Raw genomic sequence first — 27,593 nt, 5'->3', positions numbered from 1 at the left:
GCTCCAGAGATGCAGTAGGGAAATGGGAGAAAGTTCCACAAAGTCAACTATCGCTGCCGTCCTCCACTAGTCAGGGATATTTGGCAGAGTGCGTTGACAGAAGCCTCTTCTCGATGCAAAACATATGAAAGCCTGCATACAGTTTGCAAAAAAAAAAAACATATGAAGGCCTCCCAGACTATGAGACTATGAAATAAGATTCTCTGGTCTGATGAAACGAAGATTGAACTTTTGGTGTTAATTCTAAGAAGTATGTGTGGAAAAAAAACTGCTCACCTACCAAATACAGTGAAACATGGTGGTGGCAGTATCATACTATGTGGGTGTTTTTCAGGTGCAGGACTATAGGCTGCAATTGAAGGAAAGATGAATGCGGCCAAATAAAGAGAGTGGGTGAAAAGCTCTTCCAGATTGCTCTGGACCTCAGATTTGGCCAAAGGTTCTCCTTCCAACAAGACAATGACCCTAAGCACACAGCTAAAATAACAAAGCAGTGGCTTTAGAACAACTTTATGACCATTCTTAACTGGCCCTGCCAGAGTCCTGACCTCAACCTAATTGAGCATCTCTGGAGAGACTTGAAAATGTCTGTCCAACAACGTTTACCATCCAACCTTCAGGGAACTGGAGATGATCTGCAAGGTAGAATGGTATAAGATCCCCAAATCCAGGTTGGAAAAAGTTGTTGCATCATTCCCAAGAAGACTCATGGCTGTACTAGCTATAAAGGGTGCTTCTACTTAATACTGAGCAAAGGGTCTAAATGTCATATATTTAGTTTTTCTTGTTTAATAAATTAGCAAAAATATCTACAGTTTTTTTCTGTGAAGATGGGGTGTTGAGAGTTCATTAATGAGCAAAAAATAACTTTTTTGATCTTACCAATTGGCTGCAATGAAACAGAGTAAAAAATGTAACCGATTAAGGACATTTAACAAAATAGATCATCCAAATTAGTGGGCCATTACCGCATTTGGACGATTTATTTCGTACTTCAGATCGCGCTGGCACACTGGTAGTGTTCCATACTGCCTGGTCCCTGCTGCATCTTCCCAGCATGGAGAACTTTCCTTGCCATGAAGTTTAACCCTTTAAAATAAAAAATTCTGTCTTTTGCAATTCGGGCAGGCAAAAGCAAAAAAAGTGATGCATCCTGATGGCCATTTTGGGGCGTGTTCTTTAGTTGTGAAAGGGGTCTGACTACTTTTCATACCCACTGTAAATAAAAAACCAAGTGGAACACATATATTCAGAAACAACCATGCACTTTTTATTTGTTAAAGGTGGTGTGAATGAAGAAATGAGACAAATATATGGAAGTTTTAGAACAAATTATGTCTGCTAAAACTTGCCTAATTTGAGTTGAAAACTGGCAAAGCAAAAATGAAACAACCACTCCATATAGTTATAAAATATATAACATGTCTACTAGAAATATATATATATATATACACATATATATATATATATACACATATATATATATATATATATATATATATATATATATATATATAAGCATAAACTTAAAAGATCAGAAGATCCCCCTTACACCCACAATACACAAGCTGCTCCCACAGAAAACATACAAGTTTCCTTCCTGTTTATCTTTATGTTATCTTTCACAGGTAAGCATACAATGCTCTCAGGATGGGCCATCAAGCAACTGCAGGAAGCATGGTTAAAGTCTCCAACTTCAAGAGCAAGATGTCAAGAGGGAAGAAGCTCTTGCAGGGGCTGAGTCTATTGTAGTTTGCAGATCTAACGGTAACCCCTTTCCCAGTTGGACAGTTGCCTACCTCTGTCCTTTTTCCCAGTTGTTAGTTATTAATCATCAGTATTTTGTACATTCTGGTGTGGGTGTTTTTTTTAAGATACGCCTGGTTAATTTTTCCACATGATTTAAATGTGATCAGAGATTTAAATGTAATCATATAGCTTGCAATCCTGGATCTGTGGGGGTCCTACGGTAGCCTAAATCCACCATTGCAAGATATGGTTTTTGAAATGTGAAAAAGGGAAAAACTGTAAAAACTGAAAAATTATTTTAAAAAAATGAAAAATTATTTGTTATTGAAAAGTTCCAAGAAAAAGAAAATTGGAGATAAATTACTTTAAAAAACATTGTTTCTCAAAAGTTGTGATTTGAGTTGATTGCTTTGCAGTTTAAATTGGTTGTGTCATTAATTATATTTATCCTTAATCTACAGGATATGGGATAAATATGTGATAGGTCAAATTTGCACATTTTACACAGACTTATTTACACTTCCTAAACGGTTGTGTGCCATCAATGTTTTTCCCACTTAAAACATATTCTCACTAATTTTATAGACATGAACGCATATACTTTCTTTGGTGTGATTATTGTTATGCTCTAGCATATGGTACCTTCAGGGTTTAATTATCATGTTACATTACTTCAATAAATAATGCTTATTTATTTAAATTATATTACTTCATAGTATTGTGAGGACCGACAAACATTCATTGACATTAAACTTTGCTTATTGTAAGTGTTGTCTTATTTTTATAATATGCTTGCAATGCTTTTTGGTCACTCTATCCTGTTAAATCCCCACCTTCCATTGTCCTGTAAGGTCATTGAGTCCAGTAGGTCTCACATCAGTGAATACCTTTAAAGCAAGTAGGTAGTGAAGAAGACTGAGTAAACTTTCCAGTGTCGGTTAATGTCTTTTGAAGCATGACAGTTTGCAAACAGCATGTGTGTGTTGTGCACCAGGGCTTGATCACTTTGGCAAAGAGTAGAAACTATTGCTATTTTTCACAAAAATGATCTGTAAAAAAGTAGTCTGTATATGAATACATCTGCTTTTCTGGTAGCTCAGCACACAGATTCTTCCTTTCTTCTTTTGTATCATTTAATAATTGCTTATCTTCTTTTTTTTTAATGTTCATTTTATAGTGGTTGCACAAACTGATAAACAAGACGTTGAGATACATCAGGTTTACGGATGATGCCTTTTTTGTAGTACTGGCGAATAGAGCGACTTAGTTTATCGTAGTTCATTGCTGGGCGGTTCTTTCTGATTCCCCAAAGTCGTGCAACTTGAGCAGAATCTTCAATCTTAAAGATACCTAAAAAAGGTAGATTGAAAATGTCAAATGAGTAACGTGAATATATAATATAGAGAGACCAAAGTTTAACCGGCTACTTTTTACAGTAGTTTCACTAATAGATTTTTGAGAAAATTTCTAAAAACTTCTCCAAATTAGAGTTTTACAGAAGGTTATTGATATGGTTTTTTTTTTAATTAGGTGTTTATTAAAGTTTTACAGCCTCCTCCTTGGTATTTATACAGCAGTTTACGATCTGTATGGTATCCACACAGAATCCTCACCAATAATTGTTATGGGAAAACTACTCATCTTTTTACTACTGGATAAAAAGATATATTTTCACCCTGAAGTCAATGATACTTCCATGTCAGTCCACTGTCTGTGGCATGCAGCTGAGAACGCACAGGCATCGTTGCTATGGTGTTTGGATTGATCAAGTACCATACCTGTTTCTCACCTGCAGTAAAAGCTCCTTGTAAGCTAACCCATTGTGATTGACAGCTCATCACACTACTCATCTGTTTCCTGTGTTGTCTAGACTAGCATTGTCTCAGTACAAATTTTAAATACTTGTGTCAGCCCGGTTGGAGAGTCAAGAGGAAGTGGGAGGCCCACCACTGACATGCGTTAATACCCACAATCCTCAGGTGCATTTCAAAAAACAGGAAATAACATGCCCAATGCAGAAACCAATCACCAAAACATATCTTTCACAAGTACTTGCCACAATAGAATACTGTAGCATATAGCGATGCTGAGTTTTACTGCCTAGTGACACAAATAAGTGCTAGTGCCACATTAATATTTAAAGTAAAAGTGCATAATAGACCCACTAATAACATACTAGAGTACCAGTGCAAACAAATGGTGTTATAATTATATAGTGCCATACACAAGTATGAAAAAATAATAAATAATAATATTATAAAAAATAATAAAAATGCCAATATATATGAACACCCAATTAATTGCTCAGTCAATTGAACGTACCATATTAGATTATTCAGATTATTCAAAACAACGAATCTATGGTTATATCCTAATCCCAAAAGTGACACACAAATAGAAATGTCATCAAAGTAAATATATATAAAAAATAATTTTATTACAGATACATTCCCTATGAAATAATGCACAGATGAACAATTAGAATGATTGTATAAGTATCAAAAAAAGATTTCATCACCATATATAAAAGTATAATGGCAATAATCATGTTAGTATTCTAGAGCATACTGTTTCTCAAGGTAAGTATATCTATGGCTGAATTGGATTTCGGCGCATCTACATCAGATTCATACCGCATGGCTTTCAATGTGTGTCATCTCTAGCGGCCATACTCTTCTGGCCATGAGAGAGTGTGTAATGGTGGCAGATGAGGAAAAAGAGAAGGAACGTAGGCCAGGCTATCCACACAAGGCTCTCAGGGTGGGTTCCCAGACAGGTGGTCTAAAACGGCACTGTCCGTTTTAGACCACTCAATTCCTGGAGGAGGAGTTGGGTGACACCCAGAGCAGCTCATCACTGGAAAATTGGAGGACACAACAGCTCCCACCGAGGACAACTTGTCCTTGCCTCTGGGCATCCTGGGAAACATGAGCCACTAAATGCTCCTGTGCCTGCTTACTTATACCTAAGTTGTACTCAACAGTGCCGGATACTACATGGTCACCCTGCTAAGTCCACGCTACAAGGATTGTGTAGCATCGGTAATTCCAAAACAAGAGTAAGAAACTAAAATGAGTGAGTAAAGTGCACTTTGGTACAGGTACTACTAACGGAGTTCCCATCCGTCATTGAGAGCTCATTGGCAGCATGAGGAGGAAGTTGCCATCGCAACAGGGGCACCAGCACCACCTTGGGAAGGAGAGTTAGCATGGTCACATGTTTAATTTACCTCAACATCCACAACCAATGGGTATGGCACATAGTACCAGGAGGCAGACTAGGACTCAAATGGTGAAAGATTATCTGTCCACATGTCTCCTGGTACTGAAGGATGGAGTGGAAAAATTGGACACATGGCTAGAGCTTGGTGTCTATGATTTGCAGGTGCTGTCTGCATTCCCAGAACTTCAAATTCATGTTTTTTTAAATTCTGGATTAATGGAAGTTAAAATCCCAATTTTTCAACTCTGAATTAATGGAAACTAAAATTCAAAATGTTTCAATTAATGGAACTTCACCTTCATATTTTTCAGTTCCGGATTAGTGGATCTTCAATTCTTTTTCAATTCTGGGTTAATCGAACTTCAATTAAAATTTTTTAAAATTTCAGATAAATGAAACTTCAACATCAATTCGTTTTCAATTTCAGATCAATGGAACTTCATAGTATCATAGTGGTAGTATTATAATAAGAGAGGTTACAAAAAGACATCGGTCCATGAAGTCTAACCTATTACCGTATATACTCGAGTATAAGCCGACCCGAGTATAAGCCGAGACCCCTAATTTTACCACCGAAAACTGGGAAAACCTATTGACTCGAGTATAAGCCGTGGGTGTAGTATACAGCCAGCCCCCATGTAGTATACAGCCAACCAGCCCCCATGTAGTATACAGCTTGCCCCCAGTAGTATACAGCTTGCCCCCAGTAGTATACAGCTTGTCCCCTTGCAGTATACAGCCTGCCCCCAGTAGTATACAGCTTGCCCCCAGTAGTATACAGCTTGCCCCAGTAGTATACAGCATGCCCCCCAGTAGTATACAGCTTGCCCCCAGTAGTATACAGCCTGCCCCCAGTAGTATACAGCCTGCCCCCAGTAGTATACAGCCTGCCCCCAGTAGTACACAGCACAGCCCCCAGTAGTATACAGCCTGCCCCCATCAGTATACAGTCTGCCCTCAGTAGTATACAGCAGCCCCTATACAGATAAAGAAACTTAATACTCACCCTCCGTTGTCCCGATGTTCGTCGCGGCTCCCGGCGGCTACCGATCCCCATCGCACTGTCGCCGCTGATGACGTCATCTGGTGTGTGACGGTCAGCGCGATCTCCCGGCCAGTGAAGAGTGAAGAAGCCGCCGGGAGCCGCGACAGGGATCGGGAGCCACGAGGAACATCGGGGACACTGGAGGGTGAGTATTAATGTATTTATTTTTATCACTGACTCGTGTATAAGCCGAGGCGAGGTTTTTCAGCACATTTTGTGTGCTGAAAATCTCGGCTTATACACGAGTATATACGGTATATTGCGTTGATCCAGAAGAAGGAAAAAACCCTACAAGACTGAAGCCAATTCCTTCCCGACCCCTAACATGGTGGTGAAAATAAGTCCCTGGATAAACAGAAACTACTAACAAAAAGTTTTATTCACATACAATGTGATATTATTGCTCTTCAAAAATTATGGATCTCTAGAAATTATCAGCCATTACAATATCTTGTGGCAGAGAATTCCATAGTCTCACTGCTCTTACAGTAAAGAACCTCTGTCTATGGCGATGGTAGAACCTCCTCTCCTCTAGGCTTAGAGAATGCCCTGTTGTCCTGGCTACAGACCTATGCATAAAAAGATCTTTGGATAGATCCTTGTACTGCCCATTCAGGTATTTGTATATTGTAATTAAGGTTTCCCCTCAATCATCTTTTTCTAAACTGAATAATCCCAAATTTTGTAATCTATCATTGTATTCTAGTCCCCCCATTCCCCTAATAATCTTGGTTGCTCTCCTTTGCACCCGTTTCAGTTCTACTATGTCCTTTTTTATACACTGATGCCCAAAACTGAACACTTTATTCCATGTGTGGTCTGACAAGGAATTTGTATAAGGGCAAAACTATGTCCTTCTCATCTAGAATCTATTTCTCTCTTGATACATTCCATAATTTTATTTGCTTTAGCAGCAGATGCCTGGCTCTGATCACTAAAATTGAGTTTACTATCCACAAATATCTTTTTCAGCTGCCGTTTTACCAAGTAATTGACTGTTTAGAATGTTTTAAATAGTCAATTACTTGGTAAAATTGTACTTCCTACATCAGTCAGGGCCCTGGTTGCTGGAAGCAACTGCCGACTGTAGTGATGCTGCTCAGGGCTTGCATCCCTAACATCAGCCAAAAATGCATATTTATTAGGGTGAGTCAATTTTTTTTCAGTTTCGGATTAACGAAACAACAACTTCACATTTTTCACATCTAGATTAATGAAATTCAAATTAAATTCTTTTTCAATTCTGGATTTATAAAACTTCAAATTCAATTATTTTGCAATTCTGGATTAATGGAATTTCAACTTCAATTCTTTTTCAATTCCGGATTAATGAACTATCAAAATAAATTCTTTTTCATTTCTGTAGTAATGCAACTTCAAATTTGGTTCTCTTTTAATTACAGATTAATGAAACTTCAAGTTCAAATTGTTCAATTCCGTATTAATGGAACTATTTTTCAATTCCATATTCTAATAACTGGGTCTGAAAACCCAGAGTGCCTTTAACCACAGTGAGAGGAAGTGTGTTTTGCTTTCCAATTGTTTATTTAACTACTATAAGAATGACTGACTAACTGAGTCTGAACACTCATAGCGCCTTTAATCGCTGTGACATCATTTTTATTATATTTTAAATTATTTATTTATTTTTTTAATGTTATGTTATTATTTAAAGTACTTACACTAGCCCATTGTGCACAGGGCAAGTGAATTGTTTTTCCCCACCATTTTTCAGCCCTATAGCCACTGCTCCCTTACTTGGCTCATTTTACAGTAATTTTAAAATCTGGGTCCCCTTTGACTTTAATGGACTCAAAGTTCGGCCCAAAGTCTGGGTCCCAAATCAAATTTTGCTGTGAAATTTAAACGAACCCATGAAACCCAAGTTTCCTAATGTCTTCATTTACAAATAAATCCGATATCAAATATAGATTTTATGATTTAGATGTAACACAGAACATAGAAGTATGACTGAGCATCTTTGAGCAGTTTCCTGGGCTCCAATAGTTTGCAGAATAGTTGCTCTAAAGCAGTGAAAGTGTAGTATATGTGTGCTGCAGTTTCCATTGCAGGCTTTATAGTGATAGTTATAGAATTAATTTGCTGCTCTGTTTCTGCCACTCTCCATAAACTGCTAAGAAGAACTGTAGTCCATATGAATCAAAAAAGTTCTCAACTGTTTAAAGGGAGTTAAGCCTCTGTCAAACACCTCTGACAAAACCCTTGGCCTTCGAGATTCAGTGAAATCTAAATGCATGGTGTGAGACCCAAGTGCAAACAAAGAAGGAAAAATAAAAAATGTCATGAGAATATTAATGTAAAATTTAAATAACCCCCCAAAAATAATTCTAATGGATACTTGAATAATAATTTCTTGGTCTAATCTAAGGCATAGTTTTGTTCATGCTGTTTTGGAAGCCAAAATCTGTATCAAAAACCCCAGAAATACAGATGGTATTTCTTTCTTCTTCCTGCTTGATTCCTGTATCCTTGGCTTGAAACAACTGAACAAAATAAACTTGAATGTGTATCCTTACCCTAACTTAGAATTAAAAAAAGGAATATGACCTAGGAAAGGTTTAACATGTTAATAGGATTTCATGCTTTTTATCCTACAAAAAGAACAATATTTTTCTGTTAAGGATCTGCTCCTCATGTGGGCTAAGCAAATTAAATACATGAAAAATTTTACTTGTGAGAAGGAAATGCAAATATGTTTTCCAGGATGGGATAAGTTAAACTTAGGCTCCTAGCTGTCTTATAAGGCATCCTCTTTACATCAAGGATAACTTACAAGGTAGTTTGGAGCCAAAGTTTTTGTTAACCCATTCTGGATAAGTAATTTTAGACGATTAAATAAGCATTTAATTTTAAAATCTTCTAATCCAAACAGGTAAGAATAGTTTCTAGAGCTAGGTTACAACAAAGTGAGCAAATGAAGTACAAAATGGTAGGACGTATGTATGGCCACAAGCTTGCGACCTTACATACATCCCCCCTACAGTCATGTGAATGCGGCCTAACAAGCAAACAAAGGAGTCATCTAGCAAAATCTCTATAACCAACAACCTAGGAATAGTGGACAGGACTCTAAAACTACAGAACTCCCATCTTATGAGGGCATCTGAACCCTTATTAGACCTTCCAGGTTTGGAAGGATTCTGGTGATGGTGTAACCTGAGGAGACGTGGAGCATGAAGATCCTTGACAGAGACCCATGTGCACTCCTCAGGGACATATTCCTGCCAATAAACCAAATATTGGACTGAACTTTATGATAATCAAAAGTGTTCTCCACTTCAAATTCTAAATCACGCTGAATTACAACTGTAACTGGCAGATTAGACACTGGTAAGACGCAAGACGGGGGGGGGGGGGAGGCAGGGATTTCTTCAAAAAAAGAGTCCTTTGTCGTGGAGATTGTGTTGCAAGTTAACTGTAAGTTACTGGATTTATGATTTCATAAATCCAATGCAAAGGCAGCGCAACGCTGTTCTTGGTGAACAACCATCCCCATTCCTCTAAAGCACACTCAGGACTGGTGCTAATGTTGAGGTCTTTCTTGGTCTTTAGAGCGACTGAACAGATTATTCACAAAACGACAGACTAAATCTCTGGCATCAGAAATTGTGGAAGAAAAACTCAGATGCTATGACATGATTCTCTCATTCACTAGTAGTCAATTGTATCAGATGAGACCCTTTATTAACCCCTTACCAACGTGCACCATAATAGTATGGCTGAGCCCTCTCCAAAGCCGGTAAGTCTTTGCTGCATATTGCTAGCACCAATTGTAGGCGTTTACCCTCCAAACGCCGCCAGCAAGGCTGCCAGCAGCTTCAGAAAGATGGTGGCGCATGGATACCGCCACCTTTCCGTCGCTCACTGTGACATCATTGGGGAGTGGCAATCTATCACCATGACAGCCTCGGTTCTTCCGAAGACCCAAGGCTGTCTCGTTTTAACCCTTTCATTGCAATGTGCTATCAGCACATTGTAATGAATGAGGAGGAAAATCCCCAAATACTGCCATACCCTACCCTAGGGAGTCTGAAAAATATTAAAAATAAAAAAGTTAACAAAAAAGTTATAATAAAAAAACCTAAAAATTCAAATCACCCCCTTTCCCTAGAACTTATAAATAAACAATAAAATTAGGTATTTCCGCGTCCAAAAATGCCCAAAATATCCAAATTCATTTTGAACCCGTAACGGAAAATAGCGCCCAAAGTCAAAAATGGCACTTTTTTGCCATTTTGAAAAATATAAAAAAACAATAAAAAGTGATCAAAAGGTCATACAGTCCTAAAAATGGTATCAATGAAAATTTCATCAAAATTCACAAAAAATGACACCACCCACAACTCCGTGCACCGAAGTATGAAAAAGTTATTGGCGGCAGAAGATGGCAAAATCAAAAAAAAAAATTTGTACAGGAGATTTTCCTTTTTGTAAATGTATGAAAACATTATAAAACCTATACAAATTTGGTTTCCCCGTAATCATAATGACACAAAGAGTAAAGTAGACATGTAATTTGGGGGCACAGTGAAAGTTGTAAAATCCAAGCCCACAAATAAAGTAGACATGTCATTTGGGGGCACAGTGAAAGCTGTAAAATCCAAGCCCGCAAATGCGTTTTTTCACCATTTTCACTGCATTTGGAATTTTTTCCTTCCTTGTGCACGGCATGAAATACAGTATTAAATACCAACACTATGAAGTGCAATTTGTTACGCAGAGCTCTTTTACGTGTAAAAATAAAAAAGTTAGAGATTTTTGAAGGTGGGGAGTGAAAAATGGAAATGAAAAAATGAAAAGGCCAGGTCATTAACGGGTTAAACATATGCAGAACTTTCCCAGGAATATCATACGGGGCAGCACATTTGGACTTCTTCCGGTCCAAAATTACTTCCGGATATACTACAATGGACAATAAAAACAAAACGTCCAATAATGGAAACCGACAAAATAATAAATAAATAAATGTATAAAAATATATGATGGTAAAAATAAATATTTAAATATTATTAAAAGCTTTGATTGGTTACAATAGGCAATGAGTATAAGACAGATTGGGGCAAATTTACTTACCCGGTCCATTCGCGTTCCAGCGGCGGCTTCTCCGCTCTGGATTCGGGTCCGGCCGGGATTTAATAAGGTAGTTCTTCCGCCGTCCACCAGGTGGCGCTGCTGCGCTGAAAGTAAACTCATCGCGCCGGAATGCACCGAGCTGGACCAGGTGAAGGTAAGCGGTCCTTATGCGACACATTTTCGGTTTTTAAATGCGGCGGTTTTTCCGAATACGTCGGGTTTTCGTTCGGCCACGCCCCCCGATTTCCGTCGCGCGCATGCCAGCGCCGATGCGCCACAATCCGATCGCGTGCGCCAAAATCCCGGGGCAATTTAAGTACAAGCGGCGCAAAACGGAAATATTCGGGTAACACGTCGGGAAAACGCGAATCGGGCCCTTAATAAATGACCCCCATTATGTGTGAGGTAAGGTGGATAGGGACAGAGGCAGGCCAGTGACAAAGACACAGATAGGGAGAGTAAGTGACAGAGAGACAGTGAGGAAGAGTGAGAGACAGACAGGGGAAGTGAGTGAGACACTGGCAGGAAGAGTGAGAGAGAGAGAGACAGGCAGGTAGAGAAAGTGAGAGTAGGCAGGGAGAGTTAGTAACATGCAGGAAGAGTGAGTGGGTGACAGAGGGGCAGGCAGAAAGGGTGAGCAAGTGAGTGAGAGACAGGCAGGGAGAATGAGTGAGAAACAGATAGACAGGCAGGGAGAGTGAGAGAGAGGGATAGGCAGGGAGAGGGAGTGAGTGACAGGCAGGAAGAGTGAGTGAGTGAGTGACAGAGAGGGAGGGGAGAGACAGACACATCCCCACTCCAGCAACACAAGTCCCTAGTAGTTTTTGCAAAAAACCCAGTGCAGTGACATCTGCAAAAGAACTGACATACCCTGGTTTGTTTTAAAAATATGTAGTGCAATTTGTTATGCAAAAAACAGGCCATCGTAGAGCTCTTTATGTGGAAAAATAAAAAAGTTATAGATTTTTGAAGGTGGGGAGTGAAAAATGGAAATGAAAAAACAAAAAAGGACTAGGTTGTTAAGTGGTTAATGATGCCATCAAGATTATTGAGAACTAAAATAGATTCCATCCTAAATGATGTATATGGCTCTTTTAGGATTAAAACCTTTGCACATACAAATACGGATAACAATCAGACAACTCTTTTGTTGCCCATACAGTCCTTAAATATGAATCTCTACAATGGGGCCCTTGCATGCAGACTTTATATATTATTATTTAAATTGTACAAATGCAAATTCAACACTCACAAACTCAAAGGGAACCAGTTTATTCCACCGCTAAACACCACAAAATAATGCATTTCCCTAATTCATAGCAGATCAAATACCATATTCGAATACTGGAGGATAGAACCGACTTCACAGGGGGTTGGGCCATCAACCTGGGCAGTGACTGAAATGTCCCCATAGATCCACTACTAGACACATCTGAATGTAAGTCCTCGATCTCATTTGCAGCCATCTGTAGACTGAAGCAGGAGCTAGCCAAATTAAATTTAGTAGACAGGTAAAGAGTTCTACAATCAAGACAAAGGGATTATAGCCATCATTGTAGTGTGCACAACACATACAGCCATAGTGATGTTTTACTAGTCTCACATTCTGACCATGTGCCTGTTCTGGTTGCTATTAGCCATCTGGGCTAGGGAGACGCAGGTTTACTCTAAAGTACAGTAAACATTTTTCCTGAAACACTTCAAGATTCTTATGAACACAAGACCATCTGGGAGCAGCATCTTTTCTGATAACTGTTGAACAGCAAGAGGTTCTGCAGAAGCTGTTTGCTGATACTGTGTGAGACCTGGTTAGTTAATTCAGATACTATGGCTACTAAGCCCTCCATTTGGTTCACAAGATCTGTAAGTTCAGCCTTACTGAACCATAATCAGCAAATTTCTAGTGTTTTTTGGCCTGGCTATAATGTAATGAGTGGTCTAGGTTAGAGATGGGCGAATTTGTTGAAATTCAGTTCGACACGATTCGACAAATTTTTTGAAAAAAATTGATTTCACCTGAATCGAATAAAGACGAATAACATTAAAAACCAGGTATTTCCTGGTTGCAGAGAACCTGTAGGGGGTTGTAGAACATTGTGACATGCTTAAATATGCATAAGGAGTGTGGTATGCTGTGTTTTAGCATGACACGCACATGACAGCCGCGTCTCTTAGAATCGCTTCACTCTTCAATTCCATGTGCACTTACAGAGGCCAACTTCACCAAATAAGTGAAGCAGGAACGGGCCAAGATCCCACTATGACATCAAAGAGTGCACTCTTTTTACACTGACATCAGATGATTCCATAGATTACGACAGTACCTGTTCTGTTAAATGCAGATACATGTAGAAACCCCCCCAAAAGAGTGCAGAGGGTGTCGGCAGTAATTTTGCATTGACATCACTGATCATTTTGCCCTTCATTTTATCTGTCAGTGTCCGCTTTCAATCGGTCAATAATCCATCATCAGTATTGCTAAAGCCAAAAACAAACAGGATTGGATCCAAAACAGAGATGACGAGTAAATGGAATATTTGCATGTCCTCTGTGTTCCGTATACACTCCTGCTTTTGGCTTTCAATCCTCAGGCTTTTCATTCCTTCTGGCTGATGAAATGAAGGGGAAAACTAAACATAGTGGCAACGTCATAGAGCAGTGGAGGGTGAAAACAGCATTTTGGAAATCACAGGGTGTTCCAGGGAGACAGCGGTCAGTTGGCAGCAGCATGAGTAGGCCGCAGAGTGGCACAATGACAAATTATGGAGGTGGCAGAAACATGGTAGGCCACAGAGTGGCACATTGACAGTGTGGCGGTGGCAGCAACCTGGTAGGCCACAGAGTGGCACAATGATAGAGGGCGGAGGTGGCGGCAGCAGCAGCAGGAGCCCACAGAATGTCACAATGACAAAGTGTGGAGGTGGCAGCAACCTGGTAGGCCATAGAGAGGCACAATGCTAGAGTGTGGAGGTGGCAGCAACATAGTAAGCCACAGAGTGGCACAATGATAGAGTGTGGAGGTGGTGTCAGCAGCAGTAGGAGCCCACAGAGTGGCACAATGATAGAATGTGGAGGTGGCAGCTACATTGTAAGCCACAGAGTGGCACAATGATAGAGTGTGGAGGTGGAAGCAGCAGAAGCCCACAGAGTGGCAAAATGACAGAGTGGAGGTGGCACCCATTTTTTACTGGTAGTGGGGGTCCAAGAGGGTGAAGAGCCAAAAGTCAACCATATGCCGGATGTTGACCATTCAGCTGTCACTAGTTAGGCAGAGCAGCATGCTGCGGGCCATCTGCGCAAGTGACTCTGAGGGACTCCTGGCCTCCATCTCCACTCTATACTGCCACGGTGCTTCTGGGTCATCTGTCTCGTCTTCTACCTCCTCCGGATACTCCTTCTCCTCCTCTCTTGTCACCCGAGTGGAAAAACCACTAATTTCACCAGACTGAGCTTGTGCTCCAATGTCCTCCTCCAGTTCAGCCCCCATCGGACTCATGAGGCCATGAGATGTAGTCTCCACTTCTCCAGTGCCCTGACCAGACAGATCTTGCAGCATGAGTTCCTGGACATGAAGCAGTAGAATTACATTATTCATCCCGCAGTCCTGGCGACTGACAAGTAACGTGGCCTCTTCATAGAGCCTGAGCAAACAGCAGATGTCACACATGAGCTGCCAGTGGCTGACATCAAAGTTAAAGGAGAGTACTCCGGTCTGCTTGCATCATCAAAAAATCATTAATGGATTTTCTCTGTTCATTCAGGCGGTCTAACATATGGAGGCTGGAATTTCAGCGGGTAGAAACATTGCATATCAGACTATGTTGGGGGAGGCCGTTCTGACGCTGCAGATAGAGGAGGGTGTGCTTAGCTTTGTAAGAATGGCTGAAGTACATGCAGTTTCCTGCCCATTTTTAGAATGTCTTGCAGATGGGTGGAAGATTTGAGGAACCTGTTGACAACCAGATTGAACACGAGCCGAGCACCATGCAGGGCACATGGGCCATCCCTCCTCGGAGCAGCGTGGACACCATGTTACTTACCTGGACCTCTGAAGCGGGGTTTGTACCCCGCAGCCGCTTGGCTCCCGTCCTCGCACTGCTGCCACTCTGCTGACTCACGGGTACAGTAGCGACTTGCAGCCTGCGATCGGCTACATCATCGTCAATTTGTGTTTTCCTCTCACTGCTATTCTCCTCAACTTTGTCAGTATGCACAGCCTGCCTACTACATGAAGCAGTGGATGTCTGCCCCATCTCTTCACTGCCAAGCAGCTAATGACTGTCCTCAAACACTTAGTCCTCGCTGTATAGTGGCTCTAAGCCCAGACCACCTAGTAGTTCTCTGGCTGCGGGAAATTACAGAGGCTCTTTGAGGACAGGTGAGGGCCACTGACTTGTTGTATTTGACTAACCCACGGACTTGGCTGGGGTTGTCAGATGTTATATTTGAGGAATTGGGTGACCCAGTCAACCAATCAATAACCTTTGGGTTGTTGATCAACACACTGCCACTAGATGACAATGGCAGTTCTGGCCTCACAGAGTCACCCCTGCTGCGACATCCCCTTACTGTGCTGCCACCTCTGCCTGCTCCACCTGCCACCTTTCTGTCTGACATAGGTGTTAATCAACTACATGCATTTGACATGTATTTCTTACTCTCAACTTTAGCAACAAAAAAGTATTGGAATTTGCATTATACAGATACCCCACAACGGACACCCTGTAATTGGAGCGAAAATCACTCTATAAACTACGTGGATTTGACACGTATTTCCTGCACTCAACTTTAGCAACAAAAAAGTATTGGAATTTGCATTATACGGATACCCGACAATGGACCCCCTTTCATTGGAGCGAAAATAACTCTATAAACTATGTGGATTTGATACGTATTTCCTGCTTTCAACTTTAGCAACAAAAAAGTATGGGAATTTGCGTTATACAGATATCACACAACCGATACTCTGTAATTAGAGCGAAAATAACTCTATAAAGTATGTGGATTTGATACGTATTTCTTGCTCTCAACTTTCGCAACAAAAAACTATTGGAATTAGCGTTATATAGATGCCCCAAAACACACACCCTGGGAGAAGAGCAGAAGTCACTACAGCAGCTGTGTGGATATAAAACAGATTTCTTCTTAGTCGCTTCAGTAACAAAAAAAGAACTGCTATTTGGGGTATACAGATCCCTCTAAACGATTTTATAAACAACATTATAAATGGCTGACAGTTTTTATAGGGCTGTGTGACATCACATAAGCCTGCCGGTTGCTGATTGGCTTACAGGTCTACAGATGTCATTGAGGGTGTCCCTTTCTCCTTCCCAGAGTTCGCCTGATGCTAGAGGTAATGGGAAAATTGATGGTGTTCAGATGAACTGGTGGAATAGGTTAGTAGTGAATCTGGCGGGCTTCAGCATCTCCTGTGACCCGCAGTAGGATACTGGTGGTGTAAGGAACAATAGAAAAGTAGGTGCAAAAAACACAGGTATAGAGGTGCGCGCTGCCCTAGAGCTAAAATGTAACAGTAAAGTCCAAGATGTGTTTTAAAGGCTTTATTTTTCTGGTCTTTAACACACATCTGGGACTTTACTGTTACATTTTAGCTCTAGGGGCAGCGCGTACCTACATGTGTTTTTTGCACCTACTTTCCAATGTAACATGTTGTCATAAAAATAGATGAGACATAATTCTAAACCGCCAAATCACAAAACAATAGAGTATTCTGAACAGAGCCAAAGATCAGGATACCAGCAAGACAATAAAGAAACTACTGCAACACCCCTGCCAATACATAGGCTAGGTGGTTATTATGAATAGCACCCTCTCCATGTCAGGAGCTGTTATTGAGACTGATCACCTATCTAGGAGAACTCTAAAAGTGGAGAACTTAGTAATTGCAGCTGTAAACCAGGAGTAAAGCAAGATTTAAAATGTCAAATGTAATTAACCAATGATATCCATTGTGAAGCAAGCTGGAAGCTAGTTGGAGGGTGCTACCACCTGACCAAGGGAGTATAAAAAAACCCTGGTGGGTGGGAGCTCATGGTCAGAGTCAGTCAGTTGGAGACTCCATCTTGGAACACATGGTCATAGCAGAGAGTCTTAAGTGAGAAGCAAGGTTCAGTGTGCATCCCCTGAAGAGCTGCCATACAGACACTACAAGGAAGCAGAGGTGCCTCAGGCAATTGCCTGACACCCTGGGCAAGTCAGGAGACCGAGACCTGAGCAGAGGTCCGCCATCTGGACTCGGCTCCATCTTTACTAGCCCAGTCCAAAGTTACTAGCAGGCTGCGAGCAACCCTTCCTGCGGACCAGCCTTCTCCCGCCAGCTTTCCAACCTGCTGAACCTATTGCTGATGTTAGGGCTGTTGCTTGTCGTTTGAAGTTGAATAAAGAACTGTAATTTGATTTGCAGAACGTGCCTTGTGTAATCCCTGGATCAGGATACTTCACCACTACAGTTTCCCCATCCTTCAGCACCCATGGCATTCCCAGATACACCTCAGGGGTTGCCCCAGGGAGAAACCCCATTCATCAGCCCCTCCCACGGAAGAAAGGTTAGGCTCGTGGGGAATGTTGCACCCAGGAAGAATGAACAGGACTTTTATGTGTTCTCAGAGCCCAGCCTCAATAGTGATTGGACCAGAACTTCCACCGTTGTTTGCTCAGTTATTCATGCTATAGATTTACTAGTCAATGCATGAATACAGTCACTTACAGTATCCATCCTTGTACAAACCTGGTTTCCCCTTAGCTTTTGTGTTTTACTACCAGTATATAATAGAATTTTTTTTCTAACATCTATCATTCTCTATTACATGAAATAGACATGCTACCTTTCATACCTTAAGCAACTGACCAGACCATGGTTTTTAATTTTTCTTAATTCTGTATGTACCTGTAGATTACATCTAAGTAAAGTATTTTTGTCAGTATACAAATCTCTACATTTATTGATATACATGTTATAATTTTTATGTAGAAAAAGATTCGGGGACTCCAGCGTAGATACAAAAATATTTAGTTATAGAAAAAAAATTGTATAAGCATTAAAATCTAACTTTTAATCAGACAATTAAAAAGCCATGTGCACATGGGCAAGGGGGATAGCGACAGCCAGTGACGAGTTTCGGAACTAATGCTTAGTCATAATGGCGTGTTAACATGTAGGAACAGAGGGCATTTAAACCCCTGATCGGAACAACTGAGAGGGGGAGGAAAGGAGGAAATGATGTATCGGAGGAAAAACAAACTATAAGTATAGGGAAAATTTACCTACATATAATAATAAGAGAAAGACCTAGTGTAGGCATAAGAAAAATATTCATTTGATAACAGAGTATAAAAACTTCATAATATTAGTAAAAATACATGGGATCAGATCTTAGGTTCAGACCGTGGGGATGGCTGGTGTTTAAAGTAGGGATCCAGAAAGCTTCTCTGGTAAGTAATGTTTTTCGCCAGTCTCCTCCACGTTTAGGTGCAGCTACTCTTTCAATGATGGTGGCTGACATATGAGAGAAAGAGCCATTATGTACATGTTAAAAGTGTTTGGCTACGTTAGACCTATTGCGAAAAGACAGTTTTTTGGCATCATTCACATGTTCGTATAAGCGAATTTTAAATTTTCTAACCGTGCAACCTACATACTGCAGATGACAGTAAGTACAAAAAATTAAATAGACTACATGATGGCTGTCACAGTTAACTTATTTATTAATATTGAAAACCCTGGGATTTTGCGTGGTGTAACTCTGAAAAGTATCAGCTTTCTGCATGTACTTGCAACAGTTGCATCTGTTTTGGCCACATTTGAAATTGTCTTTTAGATGCAACCAAGTAACAGTGTTGTTTTCATTTGTACTGGAAAACATATTAGGGGATACAATGTTGCCGATGGTAGTGGCTCGTCTGGCAACAAATTGTATGCCATTGGTTAAAATTTTTTTAACAGTAGTATCTTGATACAATAAAGGTAAGTTGTTTAAAATTATTTTTTTAACCGTGGGGAAATCTTCACTATAAGTGGTGCTAAACACAATTTTATCAGGGATAGACTGTCCCGTTCTTTTGTGTGAAAACAGATAGTCACTACGTGGCTTAGAAGACAAAATATTTTTAGCTGTTTCTAGAGTATGGGTGGTGTAGCCTCTATTCTTGAAACGGTTATCCATAGTCTTAGTCTCAGCAATGTATGTATTTGATAGGGAACAGGAGCGACGATATATTCACCTACCGGTAGATTTCTGATGGTGTGTTTAGGATGACAAGACCTAGAATGAAGGGTGGTGTTCCCTGAGGTGGGTTTCCTATATAAACATGTGGAAACCGATTGGGAGTAGGGATGTCCAGTGAGTGTTATGTCCAAAAAAATCAATGGTATTTTTATGATGTTGATGAGTGAATTTAAGGTTCAGACTGTTATTATTATATATATATATATATTGAATGAATGTAGAGATGTTCAATGTGTCAGCTTACCATATTAATATGCAATCATCTATATATCTGCCATACCATCTTATAGAATTTGCAAAAGGATTTAAATCAGAAAAGATATGAAACTCCTCCCACCATGCCATATACAAATTTGCCAATGAGGGAGAAAATTTCGCCCCCATGGGACATCCCTGTAACTGTAAAAAAAAATGTATTATCAAAAGAGAAAAAATTATGAGATAGGAGGAACCTTAACACATCAAGAATGAAATTCTGTAAATCAAAAGAGTAATTGCTGTACCTTTTTAAGTGATGGGCTATGGCAGAGATGGCTAAATCATGGGGAATGGCAGTATACAAAGAAAATACATCACATGTTAACCAACATAGATTTTCCGACCATTGAAAATTAAACCTTAACACATCAAGAATGAAAATCAAAATGTTATAATTTTGATGTGTATACACATTCATATATTTTGATTACACAATTTAGTCCCAATATTTTGTGTATGAAAATACAAACACAGCATGCACTGGCTGGTCTGTATAGTTTGCCAGAAACCTTTGCACCACCAAGTTGAGCGCATTCAATACGTGGGACATATATCAAACTGGCTCAGTCCAAAGCTGCTACATGGTTCCAGACATTGTTGCTCACCACCTTGCTGGGCTAGAGGTTCAGTGGCAGCAGCCACTCATCTGTCTACTCCTAAATCCCAGTCCACAGCTCCTGGGCGGTGTGTGATCTTTTTCATTGTACACACCCAGAATTCCCCCTGGAGGGCTGTTGGTCTCGGGGCAGTACTATTACCCTGTTTCTCCAAAAATAAGACAGTGGGGCAGATTTATCAAGTGTCTGAAAGTCACAATCTTTCCAGTTGCCAATGGACACCAATCACAGCTCCCCTTTAAAATATTCATGAGCACTAGGTAAAATGAAAGCTGATCTGTGATTGGTTGCCATGGGCAACTGGAAATATTCTGACTTTCAGACACTTGATAAATCTGGCCCAGTGTCTTATGATAATTTTTGCTCCTAAAAAGGCACTAGGTCTTGTTTTCAGGGGAAGTCTTATTTTTCCATGAACAAGAAACTTCTCAAACATTACTCTCCAAACTCTGAACTATTGGAATATTTGGCCCCAATCTCTCATGATTAGCAATAGCACTTTTCTTAAATGACCACTTCATGTTCATGTAGCTGCTTGTAGCGCATTTGTCCTGCAATTTTAAATTTAAAATCTAAACAAATTCTAAATTCTTTTAGAATTTCAGGAAAACTTCGATTCGTAACAAATTCGAAGTTTACAGTGATTCGTGGGAACTAATATTGAATAGTGCTCCTCACTGTATGGGGGTAGTGTTCCACACTGTATGACGGTAGTGTCCCTCACTGTATGGGGGTAGTGTTCCTCACTGTATGGGGGTAGTGTCTCTCACTGTATGGCGGAAGTGTTCCTCACTGTAGGGCTGTAGTGTCCCTCAATGTATGGAAATAGTGTTCCTAAATGTATGGAGGTAGTGTTCCTGACTGTATGGCGGTAGTGCTCCTCATTGTATGGGGGTAGTGTTCCTCACTGTATGGTGGTAGTGTCCCTCATTGTATGGTGGTAGTGTTCCTCATTTAATGGGGGTAGTCTCTCTCACTGTATGGACGTACTGTTCCTCACTGTATGAGGGTAGTGTTCCTCACTCTGTGGCTGTATTTTTCACTGTATGGAGGTAGTGTTCTTCACTGTATTGCAATAGTGTCCGTCACTGTATGGCGGTAGTGCTCCTCATTGTATGGGGGTAGTGTTCCTCACTGTATGGTGGTAGTGTCCCTCATTGTATGGAGGTAGTGTTCCTCATTTAATGGGGGTAGTCTCTCTCACTGTATGGACGTACTGTTCCTCACTGTATGAGGGTAGTGTTCCTCACTCTGTGGCTGTATTTTTCACTGTATGGAGGTAGTGTTCTTCACTGTATTGCAATAGTGTCCGTCACTGTATGGAGGTAGTGTTCCTCACTTTACGGAGGTAGTGTTCCACACTGGATGGGGGTAGTGTCCCTCACTGTATGGCGGTAATGTCCCTCACTGCCCTCACTGTATGGCGGTAGTGTTCCTCACTGTATGGCGGTAGTGTCCCTCACTGTATGGCGGTAGTGTCCCTCACTGTATGGCGGTAGTGTCCCTCACTGTATGGCGGTAGTGTCCCTCACTGTATGGCGGTTATGTCCCTCACTGTATGGCAGTTATGTCCCTCACTGTATGGCGGTTATGTATCATAGTATCATAGTTTATAAGGCTGGAAAAAGACGCAAGTCCATCAAGTCCAACCTTTAAGAATTAAATAAATGTTTTATCCCCATAACCCGTGATATTTTTTCTCTCCAGAAAGGCATCCAGGCCTCTCTTGAACATGTACATAGAGTCCGCCATAACAACCTCACTGTATAGCGGTAGTGTCCCTCACTGTATGGCTGTATTCCTCACTGTATGGCGGTAGTGCTCCTCACTGTATGGCGGTAGTGCTCCTCACTGTATGGTGGTAGTGCTCCTCACTGTATGGCGGTAGTGCTCCTCACTGTATGGCGGTAGTGTTCCTCTCTTAATGGAGGTAGTGTCTCACTGTATGGCGAAAGTGTTCCTCACTGTAGGGCGGTAGTGTTCCTCACTGTATGGCAGAAGTGTCCCTCAATGTGTGGAAATAGTGTTCTAGACTGTATGGCGGTAGTGCTCCTCATTGAATGGGGGTAGTATTCCTCACTGTATGGCGGTAGTGTCCCTCACTGTATGGAGGTAGTGTTCCTCACTTAATGGGGGTAGTCTCTCTCACTGTATGGAGGTACTGTTCCTCACTGTATGAGGGTAGTGTTCCTCACTGTGTGGCTGTATTTTTCACTGTATGAAGGTAGTGTTCCTCACTGTATGGCAGAAGTGTTCGTCACTGTAATGCGGTAGTGGTCCTCACTGTACGGAGGTAGTGTTCCTCACTTTACGGGGGTAGTGTTCCTCACTTTACGGGGGTAGTGTTCCTCACTTTACGGGGGTAGTGTTCCTCAATGTATGGGGGTAGTGCTCCTCACTGTATGGGGGTAGTGCTCCTCACTGTATGGGGGTAGTGCTCCTCACTGTATGGGGGTAGTGCTCCTCACTGTATGGGGGTAGTGTTCCTCACCGTATGGCGGTAGTGTTCCTCACCGTATGGCGGTAGTGTTTGTCACTTTATGGGGGTAGTATCTCTCAATTTATGTCGATTTTGTTCCTCTCTATACGGAAGTTGTGTTCCTCACTGTATGGCAGTAGTGCTCCTCACTCTCTGGCGCTTCACAGTATGTCAGTGTCCCTCACTGTATGGGGGTAGTGTCCCTCACTGTATGGGGGTAGTGTCCCTCACTGTATGGGGGTAGTGTCCCTCACTGTATGGGGGTAGTGTCCCTTGCTGTATGGTGGTAGTATTCCTCACTGTATGGCTGTATTCCTCACTGTATGGCAGTAGTGTCCCTCACTGTATGGCAGTAGTGTCCCTCATTGTACGGCAGTAGTGTCCCTCACTGTATCGGGGTAGTGTCCTTCACTGTATGGGGGTAGTGTCCCTCACTGTATGGGGGTAGTGTCCCTCACTGTATGGGGGTAGTGTCCCCCACTGTATGAGGGTAGTGTCCCTCACTGTATGAGGGTAGTGTCCCTCACTGTATGAGGGTAGTGTCCCTCACTGTATGGCAGTATGGACATAGTGTTTCTCACTGTACTGGGTTAGTGTCTCTCAACGTATGACGGTAGTGTTCCTCACTGTACGGAGGTAGTGTTCCTCAATGTATTGCGGTAGTGCTCCTCAGTGTATAGCTGTAGTGTTCCTTACTGTATGGTGTTAGTGTTCCTGTTAGGAAAACGTACGTCTGGAATACTGTACACCAAACTACCACACTGTCTGAGTGCAGGCTGACAGAACAGAGCAAGAGGGCGAACTAACCCTGCGCTGTTCTACCAACTAGACCCTACCAAGGCAGAAACCTAGAACAGTGATGGCGAACCTTTTAGCGGCTGAGTGCCCAAACTACAACCCAAAACCCCCCTTATTTATTGCGAGGTGCCAACCAAAAATGAAAGCCGTAACTTATTGCTCCCTGTTCAACAAGTTTCAATCATATTGGCCTCCTGAGGACAGCAACACAGTAGGAAGATGGAAAATTTTCATAATTTTAACTTCTTTCCAGTGATCCTCTGTACATAGAGAATCGTGGGGCCAGCAGGATGTCCTCCAAAGATAATTCAGCTCTGTCTATACATTCTCCCTCTTCCTTCAGTCTCAAGTAGTACGGTAAGTATCAAAATATGAATGAAAGCAGCATCTTTTAAGTTTCTTGGAACTGCAGGAAGATTCTTTGAGTCCTGTCTGGCATGCTGGGGTGTTGGCCAGGGTGCCAACAGAAAGGGCTCTGAGTGCCACCTCTGACACCCGTGCCATAGGTTCGCCATCACTGCCCTAGAAGGTAGGGAGCCTCTGCTGCAGGAACCTCCTATCTACCCTGCAAGGGAGGTGAGAGGAACCCAAATAGGTCTGTCAGTCGCAGTGAGGTGGTACAGACAGAAAACTGCAATGTGGGAGTTAGGAAAGTATTCAGACAGGGGGAAAAAACAGGATGAACAAGGATGAAACAAGCGGGGTCTAAGACAGCATAAGAAACCAAAGCAGACATGAGGAAAGAGAACTAAAGATGTAAAAACTGAGCATAGAAAGGTAAGCAAAACCGCCGGGTCACACCAGAGGGTACGTCAAGGTCAAACCACTAGACAAGGGAGCGTAACCTAACTGGTGAATACAATACCAGGGTGAAGCAAACAATGCTACAGTAGGTGAGTTTTGATATATTTGATTTACTCGAGCATAAGCCGAGTTTGGGTTTTAAGCACATTTTTTGTGCTGAAAAACTAGGCTTATACTCGAGTATATTCCCCCTGTAGACCCAATTTGGTGAAGACCTCGGCTCCATAAATTTATTAAGACAGGCGATTTTTCGATGCACGGGCCAGAGAGAATCATCCTTCTTGGCCACAAAAATCCAGAAAACCCCTTCTGCAGATTCTCCAGTTCCAGAAGGACAAACACAGGCACAGGTGGAAGGTCCAGATCCAATTTATACAGCCTGAGATCCGCCCCCAGAATCCCATAGGAGCAGGAATCCAGGCTGACTCAGAAGACAGACTGCTTTAATTTCCCTAAAGCGCACTTTTTCATGGATGCCTGCTGCCCTGCGCGTGCAGCAAGGTTAACTTGCTGCGGACCGGGGGCGGACCCACCGCGGAGACAGAAACTCGGGGAGGACCACTAGCATTGTCAGCATGGAGGGTAGAAGACCAGCAGACGATGTGTGCCTTCCAGCGGATCTGACAGTTCCTCACTCTATAGAGGTAGTGTTCCTCACAGTATGGCGGTAATGTTCCTCTCTGTATGGCAGTAGTGTCCCTCACTGTGTGGGGGTAGTGTTCCTTACTGTACGGCTGTAGTGTTCCTCACTGCATGGTGGTAGTGTTCCTCATTGTATGGAGGTAGTTTTCCCCACTGTATGGCGGTAGTGTTCCTCATTGTATGGCAGTATTTTTTACTGTATGGAGGTAGTGTTCTTCACTGTAGGGCTGTATTCTTCACTGTATGGGGTTAGTATTCCTCTCTCTATGGGGGTATTGTTCCTCACTGTATGGCAGTAGTGTTCTTCACTGTATGGCGGTAGTGCTCCTCACTGTATTTCCGTACTGTTCCTCACTGTGGGGGTAGTGTTCCTGACTGTATGGGGGTAGTATTCCTCATAGTATAGGGGTAGTGTTCCTCACTGAATGGGGGAAGTGTCCTTCACTGTATAGCGGTAGTGTCCCTCACTGAACAGTGGTAGTGTCCCTCACTGTATGACGGTAGTGTTCCTCATTGTATGGCGGTAGTGTTCCTCATTGTATGGCGGTAGTGTTCCTTACTGTATGGCGGTAGTGTCGCCCACTGTATCGAGGTAGTATTCCTCACTGTATGGCTGTGTCCCTCACTGAATGGCGGTAGTGTCCCTCACTGTATGGTGGTAGTATTCCTCACTGTATGACGGTAGTGTTCCTTACTGTATGGAGGTAGTATTCCTTACTGTATGGTGGTAGTATTCCTCACTGTATGGCTGTATTCCTCACTGTAAGGGGGTAGTGCTCCTCACTGTATGGCGGTACTTTTCCTCAATGTATGGGGGTAGTGTTCCTCATTGTATCGCAGTAGTGTCCCTCATTGTATGGCAGTAGTGTCCCTCACTGTATGGCGGTAGTGTTTTTCACTGTATGGCGGTAGTGTTCCTCAGTGTATGGGGGTAATGTTTCTCACTGTATGACGGTAGTATTCCTCACTGTATAGCGGTAGTGTCCCTTACTGTATGGAGGTAGTATTCCTTACTGTATGGAAGTAGTGTTCCTCACTGTATGTCGGTAGTGTCCCTCACTATATGGTGGTAGTATTCCTCACTGTATGGCTGTATTCCTCACTGTATGGGGCTAGTGCTCCTCACTGTATGGCGATAGTTTTCCTCACTGTATGGGGGTAATGTCCCTCACTGTATGGGGGTAGTGTCCCTCACTCTATGGCGATAGTGTTCCTCAGTGTATGGGGGTAGTGCTCCTCACTGTACGGCGTTAGTGTTCATCACTTTATGGGGGTAGTGTCTCTTAATTTATGGTGGTAGTGTTCGTCACTGTATGACGGTAGTGTTCCTCACTGTATTGCGGTAGTGCTCCTCGCTGTATCGCTGTAGTGCTCCTCGCTGTATGGCTGTAGTGCTGCTCGCTGTTTGGCGGTTCACAGTATGGCGTTATCCCTCACTGTATGGGAGTAGTGTTCCTCACTGTATTGCGGTAGTGCTCCTCGCTGTATGGCGGTTCACAGTATGGCGTTTTCCCTCATTGTATGGGAGTAGTGTTCCTCGCTGTATGGCGGTTCACAGTATGGCGTTATCCCTCATTGTATGGGAGTAGTGTTCCTCACTCTATTGAGGTATTGTTCACCAAGATGGCTGCCATGTTTTGGAAGTCGCCGGTGATTGACGCGATAACACCCACGATCCTTGCTGGCAACGATCACGCGTGTTACCGGTAAGTCTATGCTGCAATATACAGCAAGGACTTACCGGCTATGGAGTGGGCTCAGTCAGTGAGTCCTCTCCATGTACCCGCACCCTATGCGTGCCATACTATTACGGCGTGCATCGTTAAGGGGTGAAAGGGGTTTCCACTTTAAGCAAATATTTGATATGGTTTGTGTAAGGAAAAGTTATCCAATTTTCCAATATACGTTCTGTATCAATTCCTTACAGTTTTCTAGATTTCTGCTTGCTGTCCTGCTGTAGAAAGCTTCTTTGTTTACTTCCAGTGGATAGAAATCTGCCTATGTGATTTGATGGACATGCATGTGCACGAACCATTATTATCAGAGAGAGTAAAAGGAGTTGTGTGATAATAACAGCTTGTGCACCGGCACCTCCATCACATCACATGGACAGATTTCTATCCACTGGAATTAAAATATAAGTTTTTATAGAAACTGTGAGAAATTGATACAGAAAGTATATTGGAAAATTGGTAGTGTTCCTTGCACAAACCATATCAAATATTTGCTGAAAGTAGATAACCCCTTAAAGCTTCTCACAAGAATTCAAACAAAAGTTCTATTTGGAATTTTTACATTTTGACCATAAAATAATTATTTTGTCCTAAAATGTACAAGTTCATGCAGGATAAAATAAGAAAACTAATTTCAAACTTTGTTGTCCAGTGTCTTTACATGTCAATGTAAACTACTTTAGGAGCACACAGCAGAGTGCAGAACGGAAGGAGCCATTGAGCTTTTAGAGAGCAGATTTTGATGATGTTGCTTTCAGGTGCCGTTATATATTTGAAAAGTTCCTCAGCTACGAAAACAGTGAACCTCCCCAAATAACCTATCCTTTTTATGGAAACTACACCACCCAGAACATTTTTCAAGGTTTATATTGAGCTTTTTACCACTGCAGATGTTTTATAGAGAGT

At 41.8% G+C, this 27,593-nt stretch overlaps 1 protein-coding gene across 5 annotated transcripts in view; it reads right to left on the bottom strand.

Annotated features, from left to right (window-relative positions):
- Positions 1–1,525: 1,525 nt before the first annotated feature.
- Positions 1,526–27,593, bottom strand: part of SPDEF (SAM pointed domain containing ETS transcription factor) — a 137,192-nt gene continuing 111,124 nt past the window's right edge. For all 5 annotated transcript variants that reach the window (XM_072137204.1, XM_072137205.1, XM_072137206.1 and 2 more), the window contains exon 6: positions 1,526–3,099. In XM_072137204.1, coding sequence (XP_071993305.1) covers positions 2,921–3,099 — 179 coding nt within the window. In that variant the 3' untranslated portion in view covers positions 1,526–2,920. The remainder of the gene's footprint in view (positions 3,100–27,593) is intronic.

This window comes from Engystomops pustulosus, chromosome 2 (assembly GCF_040894005.1).
Source record: "Engystomops pustulosus chromosome 2, aEngPut4.maternal, whole genome shotgun sequence".
NCBI lineage: Eukaryota > Metazoa > Chordata > Amphibia > Anura > Leptodactylidae > Engystomops > Engystomops pustulosus.
The sequence above is the reverse complement of the archived record's forward strand: the minus strand, read 5'-3'. Positions and strand labels throughout refer to the sequence as shown.